The 13,387-nt window shown below is 38.8% G+C and overlaps 1 protein-coding gene across 1 annotated transcript in view; it reads left to right on the top strand.

Moving 5' to 3' along the window:
* Itga4 (integrin subunit alpha 4) overlaps nucleotides 1-13,387 on the top strand; it is a 72,204-nt gene that overhangs the window by 53,136 nt on the left and 5,681 nt on the right. The window contains exons 18-25 of the mRNA XM_021155222.3: nucleotides 2,349-2,499; nucleotides 3,566-3,661; nucleotides 4,264-4,343; nucleotides 4,622-4,711; nucleotides 6,716-6,806; nucleotides 9,084-9,191; nucleotides 9,988-10,113; nucleotides 11,225-11,344. Of these exons, the coding sequence (XP_021010881.1) occupies nucleotides 2,349-2,499; nucleotides 3,566-3,661; nucleotides 4,264-4,343; nucleotides 4,622-4,711; nucleotides 6,716-6,806; nucleotides 9,084-9,191; nucleotides 9,988-10,113; nucleotides 11,225-11,344 (862 nt within the window). The remainder of the gene's footprint in view (nucleotides 1-2,348; nucleotides 2,500-3,565; nucleotides 3,662-4,263; nucleotides 4,344-4,621; nucleotides 4,712-6,715; nucleotides 6,807-9,083; nucleotides 9,192-9,987; nucleotides 10,114-11,224; nucleotides 11,345-13,387) is intronic.

Below are 13,387 nucleotides of genomic sequence, written 5' to 3'. Positions count from 1 at the left end.
ATCTTTAAGTAGTAAGTTTAGTTTCTTAGAAATGCACTTAGGGTTTTAAATGAAGAAAGAGGACTCTAAGCTACAACTTTGTTTATCCACTCTGGTATTCAGAAGAATTAATAATTTTGGAAAGTAACTTTTCCTTTCCATTACTGATTTTTGCCTTAGTTAAGAGCATTGTTTATGTGGTCATTTCAGGAGCCTTGCTACTGTTGACATATTTGGATGTAGACTAGGGTGGAAATCACATGACTACATAGTATTGAACATTGAGTTTCTTAATGAGCAATTTGAAATTTTTGTATCATTGAGGACAGGCAAGCATGCTCTCTAGCTGAAATTTTACAGAATAGATATTGAAAATATTATGAAAATTTCATAAGCCTTTAAAAATGAATAATGTAGCCAATATTTTGGGGGCACTTTACTTGCCTCTTGAATGTAGCCCAGCCATTTTAATCTGATACTCACTTAAAAAACAACAACAACAACAACAACAAAAACCCCACAGTAACTGTATTTGTTGGTTCTGAAAAAAAAAAAAAAAAACAAAAAAAAACTCTGCTATCCATAGTCCAGCCTCTTGCTTCCATGAACATTTAGACTAGTGGTGAGAGACAACCGTGATTTGATATTGTACAATGTGCTTCTCAGTGTTTCCTGAGAGTTGGTGCTATTTACGCTGAGTCTTAAGAGCAAGTACAAGCTATGCTGGTGCATGATGAGGAGATGATGCTCAGGTTGGAGGGGAGCTTAAAGGAAGTCAGAAAGCATCTTGTGTTGGCAGCTATTTGAATGTAGATGCAGCTAAAACAAAGGGATGCCCTGTGTAGTGGGTGGTGAAACAAGGGTGGACCCTTGAGTGTCCCAGTGTCATGCTGAGAAGTGGGGACTCTTCTGTCACAGTCACTGCCATGGGCATTGACTCATTGGCACTGTTGGCACATGGCAGAGTGAGGGGAGAGAATGAATGTAAAACAGAAATCGGAGGCATAATCCATGTAGACTCCAAAGTGGTCAGACTGTATTTTCAAGATCTTGAGGAGTAGCAAACCTGAATATCATATGAATAGAAAAGCAAACAGCAATGCTTTTCCTACCCCTGGCAAAAGTAGGTGCTCACCTCCTCTTCAAGGGCTCCTCATTCGAAGTTGTTTCCGGTGTATATCTAAGAGTTATTTCCAGTTGTTTGGAAATGGGTCTTCTATCTTTTTTGGGAGGTGGGTAAATGAACTTTAACAACATGCTTTGTGATGAAACAACATAGTGGCCGACTCACTGCCTGGGACCCTCAGTTTTGCTCAGTGATTATGCATCTCCAAGCATGACTTTAAATCAGAGATCTTAATGTGTTCTTACGTATCCTTTTACACATCCTGTTGTTAGACCGTCTCCACCTGGTTCCTTTGGCACACGTCCTGCTCCAGTTTGAATTAATTAATCCATTTTTTTTTCTAATTTTGGAATTACTAGATGACTCTGGGGGAAGCTTAGAAAATCAAAACATACAGTAACTGAAAGTTATGAGGGTTTGTTGTTTTTCCTGCCTGGAGAAGACGGCACTGTGCGCCACAGAGATGAGCATGAGGCTTAAAGGTTTGGACTATTCTAGCTCTGTAGCTTTCAGCATTTTCATTATGATCCAAGTTCCTCATATTCTAGGGATTTCATGGGATGTGCTTGATCCAAAACTTCACTGAAGAGTAATTTTACCATTATTGATTGGGTGGCCAAGGCCTAGCCAAACTCATTGAAATCCTACCCCTAAAGGCTGAATGCTTTTCTAAGTCCTGTATGTCTCCAGATCTCTAGTGACCTGCATATTGTAGTTGCCAGGATGTTGAAGCATTTCTGTGGTTTAGCCTCGAACTTGAACTAGGTCTTGTCAGAGGCGACCTACTCTAAGAATTCAGTCTCCTTCAAACAAATCTCTGTTCCACCACCTGTAGGCCAGAGGAGTTCTATCATCTACTTTAAATAAACTCCCCCATGTTGTCCTCATTCTCCCTTTTCTGCAGTTTCCCTTCTTCTAATCTTTTGGCTTGAGTAGCATCTAGTTCACTGTCTTTTCAAAGACGAAATAAAAATTGTGCAAAATAATGAGGAAAATGTAAGACAAGCAAGAGGGCGTTAAAACAAAAGACCATTTTATAATAACTAATTAAAAATCAAACAAGTAATAGCGTCAAACTTTTATTTGGGAACAGCTTTTTGAACATGTCTGAAATAAGAGAAATTGAAACTTTAAATCTGTTTGTATGAGATCATCCCATGGTTGTTTTTCTAAGTTAATAGTTTATATTCATGAATATTTTATATTGGATAGAGAATTTTTACTTCCATTCCTTAATTTTTAGGCCATATGAAAATAAAACCTATCTTGCTGTTGGGAGCACGAAGACCATAATGCTAAACGTGTCCTTGTTCAACGCTGGAGATGATGCTTACGAAACCACTCTGAATGTCCAACTCCCCACAGGCCTTTATTTCATTAAGATCTTAGACCTGGTAAGTTCTAGAAACCACAATGGTAGGAGGCAGTCAAGATTAAAGACAAATGTGAATGCCATAGTTACTCCACTCATTTAGTGTAGACAACTGAAGTTTTCCTCTTAATGTCTAGACATCACTCAGTCTCCCATTATTTTGAGATGTTCTTCCTGCCCTTGAGACACAAGTTTGTTGGGATCGAAGGGGAAAGGTGTCTGCTTCCATCCTTCCAGTTTTAGGAGAGGATTCCTTGAGTGCCACAAAGTCTTCCCTGTTTTTAAGATGCTGATGATGCTTATCTCAGAGCAATAGTCTTCCTCCATGCTAAGCTAAGTACCCAGAATTCCTGCACCACACTTTAAGCCATGGTTCTCAGCCTTCATCCTGTACTCCAGAACTATTAATCTTCCTCGGTGTTGAAATCCTGCTTTCAAGCCAGGTCCTGGAGTAGACATGTATCTATGTGTACTCCGTGCATGTGTATATGGCACTCATTATTAAATTATTCAGTGAGTTGTTAGGAGGCTTGAGTCACAAAGAGGAGAACCCCAGGGATATTTGCTTTGAGATCTCCCGATCCTCTAGCCAGTAAACCCCAGCAACATTTCACCTTTTAAAAGTAGATTATTTACCCCTTTCTCTAGATTACCAAGAAGCTATTTCAAAAGGGGAGGATAAATTCTATGGACTCAGAGCCTATACTTTAATATATTTCTACTGTGATTGTACTTGCTAAAATTAAATACTTTAAACACATTACAGATACAGACAGAAGAAAATAGGGGCTTTGTGGCTTCCTTATTAAGAATTCCCTCTTAAACATAAGAGTTCACATCCAGGAGCTGTTTATAGAGAACTCACATGGGTATTAGTATTGTGTATTGCCTATGCACATGCTTTTGTATCACTTACTATAATTCCCAGGCTAAGCAGAAAATTGTTTCCTAAGAAAATATTTCTACAATGGTTGTCTTTAAAAAAGAAAAAAAAAACTGCCTCAAATATATTTTTATCAATGTCTAATTCTCTTTCTCCCCAAACTAATTGTTTTATCTTTTTGTTTTTTTGTTTTTTTTTCCTTTAGGAAGAGAAACAAATAAACTGCGAAGTGACAGAGAGCTCAGGCATAGTGAAGCTTGCCTGCAGCCTCGGTTACATATATGTGGATCGCCTCTCAAGGGTAAGCATTTAGCATTTTCATTTGCTAGTTGGAATGTGTTTTTCTACCTTTATGCTGCATTAAAAAATGTTTCTTTTTTTAAACGTAGTTACGAAACTAAGTGAGATCAACTTGTCCTGGCGTCTGATCTTTGTATTTATATTCTTGGCAATGTTCATTGTTCAGGGCGGGGGCAGGGAGCTGTGGAGTGAGCAGAGAACCTGTTTATGTCAAGACAGGAAAATCAATGTGTCAATCAGAATTTGTTTTGCCTGCTTACTCTTTCCCAACACCCCAACCCCCCACCCCAGGTGGCCCTGTCTGCCAGGCATGTTACCTCTGCTACACAAAAAGGTGTTTTTGGCAAACGTCCTCAACCAAGTTGTCAAAGCATCTTTAATGGTGTCCGTCTGGGCCTGCCAGGCTTTACACTCAGAGGAGGCTTTGTTTCTGGAAGTGATGCATTGAAACGCTCACACCTTAAACCCAACAGTTTCTATATGAGGTAGAACTTCTGCCATACCTAGAATATTCCATTGTTTTCTTTAAGAGATTAAAAAAAAAAAAGAACTACAAAAACGTATTTCAGGTTAAAAACTGGCTCTTTCCTCTCTCTTTTCCAGATAGACATTAGCTTTCTCCTGGACGTGAGCTCACTCAGCAGGGCACATGAGGACCTCAGCATCAGTGTGCATGCCTCCTGGTATGGTTCTGTGTGCAAAGAAGCAGCTGTCACAAAGGACAAGCACCCTTCTGGTGATGGCTTTAAGGGATCCATGGTGCCGTGTTTTGATAATTGTCTATAAATCACAACAGTATAAATAATGAGAGCAATTTCTACCAAGTCTTCCCTACAGTGTTTTACCGCCACTTCCTCTTTCCTCCAACACTACTGAATAGTAATAGCTCTTTTAAGTCTTCATAGTTTGCAGTAAGTGCTCTCTGATGCTGAGGTTTCATGGCCTTTCTATGTTTCTACAGTGAAAACGAGGGTGAATTGGACCAAGTGAGGGACAACAGAGTGACCTTAATGATACCTCTAAGGTATGAGGTTATGCTGACCGTTCATGGGTAAGTACAGACAGAGGCCGCCGAATTGAGATGGTTCTCCTACAGTTGTTTTTTCTTATATTAATGGAGGAAGCCTGTTGGAACATGTCTAAGTGGAAAGGATACTGTGTCCCCGCAATTGCCTCTGAATACAGCAGCTTGATTGGTGATTCATTATTTTAATCCGCTCTGTAATCTGCTCTGATGCTACATCAAACTCAAGGCCAGCTGCTGGAGATTTTTGTACTGGAAGAGCCCCAATATGCTTTCAGTGGGCCATGGTCATCCTTCAGCTCAGAGTTATGTAGTGTGCAGCTTGTGGCATAGTGCCCAGTGGCCATGGTAGGGAGTGACACAAAGGACGGTGCACTTGGCTAAACCGCTTCTCTGCAGAACCTACATCCTAACTGTGTGACAAATGACATGAGAGTTTTCTCTCTTGAACTCTGAGAGTGCTCTGCAGTAAGAATTCTGGGGCCAACTTGATGGTTTCCTGGTGGTCTTAGTAATTTCTGAGTAGATCCTTCTCAGATAGAAAATGTGTGGCTAGAGTCTGAATTTGGGGAATGATGAAATCTCTAACACACCACTGGCAAGTGTTCAAACTTTAAGTTTGTGGTTTAGACAAGTTTTGTTGTTTCTCTCTGTGTGGTCCAGACTGGCCAGCAATGTGTGTAGAACAGAAGGATGTTCTTGAACTTTTGATGGTTATTCTGGCTCTGCATCCTGAGTGTTAGGCTTATACATATGTACCACCACGCCCAATAATCATTACATTGGTGGTTTGTACAATATATTTTGATCATATTCCTAATTTTTCCCAAATCTATTCTACCTCCCTCAATGCTTCCAAATTTATGTCATGTTTAAAGAAAATAACCCACAAATTCCAATTTATGATGCTCACACACTCTTGAGTGTGGTGCCATCCACTGAAGTGTTTTCAGATCTCCCCCATCGCACATACAAAGAATACTGACTTTCCCTCCCCAGAAAGCCTTAGCTCTCCACAGCTTTTTGGTTAGGGGTGGGCACTCATAGGTCTTTTTCACTTCATACTAGATGCATGCATACATTTCTAACACACTAGAAGATATGAATTACAGAACAAAATGATACATGAATTTTATGTATTGCTCTAAAAATAACGTATCCCTTCATTATTTTAACCATCTATGAGGAAGGCATTCAACTGTATTTAAATGTCAGTTTCTATAACTGATAGAATTCAGTATCAGTTGTATGAAGGAGCAAGAGAGTGTTCCTTCTCAGAAAAGCAGGCTCTGAGAGTCAGGGGTGGAGCACATCAAAGTTTATTGGTTTGCGCTGAGCATACACCTTACTTCTTTCCATGGAATGAGCACCTCTGTTTTCCCTGGTAGTAATCGGGACAAAGATAACAAGCATTAAACTGTACATGTATGCATTGTTGAATTATTTCTAATACGTTTCCTGCATCCTAGATACCTAATTGGGAATTATCTCTTATTAGTTGCTGAATATGGACTATGAGTGACTTGTGGAACAGGGACGTCCCCTGAACTGTACATTTTTGCTGCTTGCTGCTCCATACATTTGTCTAATTGCAAGACTTAAAAAAAAAAGGTTGAAAAACTTAACTCCCAGCAAACTCTTGCCTGTATAAGTCTTGTTGACCAGGCTTTTGCACTCCCACAGTCACCAGCATTATAATTAACAGGTTAGATTGAGCTACCACACCTCTGCGGCAAAGAGAAGGCTTCAGCTAAGTTTTTTCAAGTTTGCATGAATTATTTCAGGGCCAAAAAAAGTGCAAATGGAAACCAGCCTGCAGGTGTGGGGAAGGCAGGCAAGTGCATATATTGGCCTGAATAGGCATGGCCACCTGGCCTTCCTGTTAAGTCAGTTGTTAGAGCTTTTATCTGACCAGGAAACCAAAAGGTTTCTGCGTTACCTTGTAAATGGGCTGTACTCTGCCTCTAAAGATGGACAGCACAGGCCCTCATCAAAAGAGCAGGACATTCATGTTGCCCTTGTTCCCATCAGGCTTGTGAACCCAACTTCATTTGTGTATGGATCCAGTGAAGAAAACGAGCCAGAAACATGCATGGCCGAGAAGCTGAACCTCACTTTCCATGTAAGCAAAGCTGATTTTGTTGATGTTGGTAGCAGATGGGAATTCCTATCCTCACAGTGTCCCTCTGCCTCTGTGAACATGGCTGGCTGCAGGGCTGCAGTACTGTGATTGGGCCCTTTCCTTTTAGGCTACTATTGTTTTTCCCATTTCTCTTGTTCCAAACTTTCTAAGTAAGATATGTGAATACCTCAAGCACGTAGAGTTTGGAAATCTCCTAACCCTTCTGGAGATGCATTCAAAGCAGATAAGCCAAGGGACAACATGCTTGGAGGCAAACCAGGAAATCTATAGTTGGTTCAGATGCTTTAACAAGCCCAACATTACCAAGTCACGGAAGCATTTATCTTCCCTTTCTTGAGGATCAACATAATTAATTTGTCTTCTGAGCTTCGGGATTAGGACAGATGTTAATATTTCTTTAGGATGGTAGTATTAAATATTTTTTAGTTCAAGAAGTACTAGCCTCATATACAAGTACATACATAAGTACCAATATAAAACTCATTTTTGAAAATTTAGCTGTTAAGCAGAAATTTGGCTGTGTCACAGATGATAAGAGGTAATGTTTACAAAAAAAAATTTGTTTTAAGCAAAAACACTGTCCAAACCTTGAGTATTATAGCAATGTATAGATTGCAAGTCTTGATTAGATAGTAAAAGTGCCAGTGCTCTCCCTTACTAGGGCAAGCAATTTCTTATCCAATATGGCTGGTAAGAAATGCAAACCAGGCACAGACTGGAAGAGCTACAGTAAAATTATGTCAAGTTTATTGGAAGCAATTCAATTTTTTATACATTTATTGGCAATGGAATATAATGACAATTGACAGGATCAATGCTATGGCAGTTGCCAGAATACAATGATGTTTACCAGCTACCTAGGATACACAAGAATAATGTCTAAGATCAATTGTCTGGTCAAGTTCTAAGGAACAAAGAGAAACTCAGATGGCTTGAACACTTCACTTCCTGAGGCAGTGGCTCTGTTTCTCAGGAATTGAGGGACACAGTGCTCTAAGGAGCCAGAGACTTAACCTGAAAAACCTATGATACATTTCTCTTGAGTCATTTAGACCAGGACAGCACCATGATTTCCTGCAGGAGAGGAGATAATGCTTTCATGATGGACATTAGAAGCACTTACGGTGCCTACAGAAGCGGCAAATTCCCAGGGCTTCTCCCAGATCCTCAAAAAATAATGGCCTTGAAGTGAAATCCTACCACATCTATATCACCTAAGATTTTTTTTTCGTTAGAAATGCTCATGAGAACTTGGGAGTGTTTTGATAAACTAAGACAGAAACTAAGTCATACTGTAATGCCAGCTATTCATTACTTTGCAATCGCTACTTAAATACTTGTAATTAAAGTGTGATGGAGTCAAAGCAAAACAGAGACTCTTGCAGCTCTAACATGTGTCTGTGTCGAGAGTGTGCTCAGGCCAGAAGGGTCCTCGGCAGTCTGCCACAGTTTGGATGAGACATAGTACATAGTGGCTTGTCTGTAGTTCCGTGTTCTGGTCATGTATTCCTCTGTCCAAGCTGCTATGACTCAAGCAGCTCTCCCAGGCTCAGGGCCACCCTTGGTCACCCATGTCATCTGCATTCTGACTTCATGTCTGTCTGTCATCCTTTTTCATCTAGGTCCTGTGGCACACCTTTTTCATGATTTGTATTGGTTATAATTAAGCTCCTGAGCAGGAAGACTTTTGTCTGAACCCCCCCCCCTTTCACAGATCTTTAATCTCCACATTTAGGGACTAAAATACCATCACCTAGATAGCCTTTGAGGATTAAAGACATGTTGTGTTTTCTTAAAGCCAATTAATATGTCATTTCTCAAGTTTTAAACATTATAGCATCATAATTAACCTGATTAAAAATAGACATCTGGTCAACCTCACAGTAGATCCTTTAAATATATAATTTTAAATAGACATTAACCTCTCTTTGGTTTTGTATTTTGAGACAGGGTCTCTTATGTAGCTCAAGATGACCTCAAACTTGTCATCTCTTATTTAAGACAGGTTTTGCCACAAAATACAGCCATAAAAAAACCCTACAAAAATAACCAAAAAAAAAAAACCTTAAAATAATGTGAATTGGAACTGATTAAACTAGAACAAAATCTGACTATGGCTATTCTGTCTGCTTTGCTGTGTATCTGCCAACTACACACCCTTTACTGGCTGGTAAATGCTCGCCTCGGCTCAGTGGTTTCTGTGTTTGTAATTATGGGGAAAAAAAAGCTTTTAAAATTCTTTTCTTTCTTTTTCAGGTTATAAACACTGGCATTAGCATGGCTCCAAATGTTAGTGTGAAAATAATGGTACCAAATTCTTTTCTCCCTCAAAATGATAAGTTGTTCAACGTTTTGGATGTCCAGGTAACAGTGTGTTCCCTCTGTCTGACCTAGCCTAAGTATGTGTTAAATACTAGACCTGTGTGAAGCTGGATAGTCCTGCTGAGCCCAGTCACACCCAGTCTCAAGAACTGTTTGTACATTAACAGAGAGGACTTTGAATATTTTTTTCTACACTGTAGACCAGAGGTGGCACCTGCATTGACATATACAATCAGAAAACCTGGTTCTTCCTTCTTTATTAACTATTTTATATGACTTTCTTCGGGACATGAACCCACAGAAGTCATGTAGCTAGTAAAATATTCCCTAAAGCTTGAAGCCAGCACAGCAAGAACAGAGAAGGAAGCCCTCTTTAAGGAAACATTTGAATCATTTCTTATGCTAGTGTTTAGTGTCTTATGAAGTTTTTGTTTGTTTTGTTTTGTTTTGTTTTACCTCTGAGTATCAAGAAACAGCAATCACCAAAAAACCTACTAGATGAGTTTGGAATCTTTTTTTGAAAATGTACTTTGATTCCAGATTTAGATGCTAGGATGTATAATTGTAATATATTTTGTTTTGTGGTCTATGATGTTTTATGTAACCAAAAAGATTTAACTTTAGGCTAATGTTTATCTGTCATTTTCTTCCTTATTTCTGTAAAGTTGGACCATGTTGTCAAAGTAGGACTGGCTATAATTTGGGTGGGGTTTTAATTGTGGGTTTGCTAGAGATTTTCTTATAATTTAGGAAAAAATATTCAATTGAAACTTCTAAAACCATTTTGTATTAGCCCTGTTCAAAGAGACGTGACCCCTTTCTTGTTCTCTATCTTTAGACAACTACAGGGCAATGCCATTTTAAACACTATGGAAGAGAGTGTACATTTGCACAGCAAAAAGGCATAGCGGGGACGTTGACCGATATAGTCAAATTCCTATCAAAGACTGATAAGAGACTCCTGGTGAGTTTCCATTCTTCAAATGTGCATTTCTGTCTTGCTACAAAGAACTAAAACATTCAAAACCAAATTCAACAGGGGTTTGTGCTGCCAGGAGAATGCTAAGGGCTGTAAACCTAGGTGATATTCTCTCTAGTAAGGAAATAGCATGATGGAGTGTTGAGATGGGCCCAGGATTAAGTGTGTGCTATAGGGGTTCATTACCTAGCAATTACCTCCCATGTACCACCCAGACATTATTCCAGAACCCTCTTGACACCAAGTCACCTGGGCAGCCATATTTATAGCACAAGGTTCTCATTTTCCCAATTTAGTGACTTTATGAGAGAAAATGGAGAAGTTGTGCAACAACAAACCAGAGCACATAATGTAGGGAGGAGACTCTAATTATGAGCAGCATCCTTTTCATCCTGTCCCAGAAGGTTCAGTCACTAAGATGAAACACTTGCTACACATTGAACACACTGTGTAATTTTTAAAACAAAAATGTTTGTTGTATTGAAAGAAGGACGGTTATAAAAAGGACAGCTTTCTAAATACCACTAAAGATATTTAAAAATATTTCCTCACATTCAGTTGTGTGAGTGTGTACAGGAAAGTATGTCTCTGTATGCCTAGAGAGGTCAGAGGTCAACTTGCAGGAGACAGCACACTTCTTACATCCTGTAAGGATTTGAACTCAGGTCCTCATGTTTAGCAGCAAGTAATTTTACCTGCTGAAGATCCATCTTGCTGGCACACTAAGGAGATTTTCAATCTATGTGAAATGTGTTTTACATTTTAAAATTCATATATATGAATTATATATATGAATATATTATATATGACTATATATATGAATTTTAAAATGTAAAACATATTTCACAGGTGTCAACTGCCCCCTCCCCTCTGCTAACTTGTTTGGGGCAGATTTTCCTTGTTGTTTTAAGGCTGCTTCTCAAAAATTCTTTCTCCCATCTTGTGGTAGAAACAGCGGGATTATAAGAGCATTTATATCAGATACTTACATGACATCATTGCGTGGCAATCATTCTATCCACTGAACCATCTTCTCCAGCTGCTTATTTTTTAAGTGTAAAAAAATTTAATGCCAGTGCTTTTAATTCTTTTCAAGTATTGCATGAAAGCTGATCAACACTGTTTAGATTTCTTATGCAATTTCGGGAAAATGGAAAGTGGGAAGGAAGCCAGCGTTCACATTCAGCTAGAAGGCAGGCCATCCATCTTGGAAATGGTGAGTCTGAAATCATATAGATAACTTTGTGATGTGGATCTATAAAGCCAATTATTTTTAAATAGACAGGATATTATGGAAACATTTTTTAAAATTACATAGATAAGAATACAGCTTGAGAATAAACCCCAAATCTCTTTTTTACCACACTACCTGACAGAGATGAACTATAGTATCATTGGGTTTCATTCAGAAATCATGCAACTTTCTGTGAACTTAATTAAATAGAAGTTGACTATCCTATCAGTTCACAGAACCTTAAGTCACCAGTTCTCAATGGTTGTAATGCTGCAACCCTTTAATACAGTCCTTTATGTTATGATAGTATCTCCCAATCATAAAATTATTTTATTGCTACTTAATAACTATAATTTTGCTACTGTTATGAATTGTAATGTAAATATATGATACTCAGGGTATCTGATTCAAGGCTCCTAAAGGGGTTGTGGCACACAGGTTGAGAACCACTGCTTTAAATCATTCTTTAAAATGTGCTATTTAAAAACTAAAACCAAGAAATAAAATTAAAATCTGATTTCAGAGAAAACCAAACAGAAACATCAAACAGTATCAACTAAACCTGGGTATGGTGGCTCATGCCTGTAATCCCAGCACTCTGGAAGTCTTAAGATTATCTGGACTATATAGTGAGTTCAAGGCCCTCTTGAATTTGAGATCCAATCTCAAATTAAAAAAAAAAAAAAACTATAACAAAATTCTGTAACAAAAATACATTTTTATAAATAACAAACTTTAAAACTTCAAATAAAAAAAGGAATTAATAGTATTTTGGACTTTTTTCCTCTAAAGAGCACATTTTACAAAAAGCTCGCAGATGACAGGAGAAAACTGAAAACACTGGCTCAGTTTCCCCTTCTGGTCAGTTTGGACAATGTCAGTGACCAGTGTAGACAAGGCCAGCCAATGGAGTTGCAGACTGAGACCAATTTTGTTCACATATTTTAGTTGACCCTTGCCCATGATAGCTAAAAGAAATGGATCTACTAGATGTTCAGTAGCATTTTTGTTAAATTATAACACAGTGGTCAAAGGAATATTCATCAGATAGCAGAGAAAGAGAGATCCATTCATCTTAGCTTCAGATATGCTTAAAGTCCAGCATCAGGACTGCCTCTCATATGCAGGCCAGCATGAGGCCAGCATCAGGACTGCCTCTCATATGCCCCAAGTTTCTCAACAGAGGCTCTACTGACACAGAGGACAGAAAATCCTTTGTTGTCAGACATCCATTCACACTGCAGGACATTTAGGAGTGCCCTACACCCCAAGTGGTTCCTACCACTGTTCACATCCATACAATTAAAGATGTCCCCAGACATTACATACTGTCCCTGGAGGATAAGTCTTCCTGTTGAAAGAATGCTGTAGGCCTAGGTGAAGTTTGGAATTTCTAGCTCTAAAGACAACCTTAACCCAGTAGATTTTAGCATTTGAGGGAAAATAGATCTCCTTAAGAATCTGTAGTCAAGGACCAAAGTGTAGCTCAATTGGGATAATGCTTGCCTAACATCCACAAAGCCCTGAGATCAATCCCCAGCACTGAGCACTGGCGTGAACTAGGTATGTAGTGATGTACACCTGTAATTAGATTACAGTAAGATTAGTAAATCAAGGTTACTCTCAACTAACAGCCTGGGCTCCACGTGATTTGCTTTGAAAGAAAGAGAGAAAATAGAAGAGAAAGGAAGAAAGGAAGAAAGGAAGGAAGGAAGGAAGGAAGGAAGAAAGAAAGAAAGAAAGAAAGAAAGAAAGAAAGAAAGAAAGAAAGAAAGGAGAAGGAGGAAGGAAGGGAGGAAGGAAGGAAGGAAGGAAGGAAGGAAGGGGAAGGGAAAGAAAGAAAGAAAGAAAGAAAGAAAGAAAGAAAGAAAGAAAGAGAGAAGAAAGAAAGAAAGAAAGAAAGAAAGAAAGAAAGAGAAAATAGAAGAAAAAGAGAAAGTAAGAGGGGGAGAAGGAGGAAGGAAGGGGAAGGGAAAGAAAGAAGGAAAGAAAGAGAGAGAGTGAGAGAGAGAAAGGAAGGAAGGA

This window comes from Mus caroli, unplaced genomic scaffold, assembly GCF_978045245.1.
Source record: "Mus caroli unplaced genomic scaffold, Mus_caroli_1 scaffold_2, whole genome shotgun sequence".
Classification (NCBI taxonomy): domain Eukaryota; kingdom Metazoa; phylum Chordata; class Mammalia; order Rodentia; family Muridae; genus Mus; species Mus caroli.
This window is presented reverse-complemented; position numbering and strand designations above follow the sequence as displayed.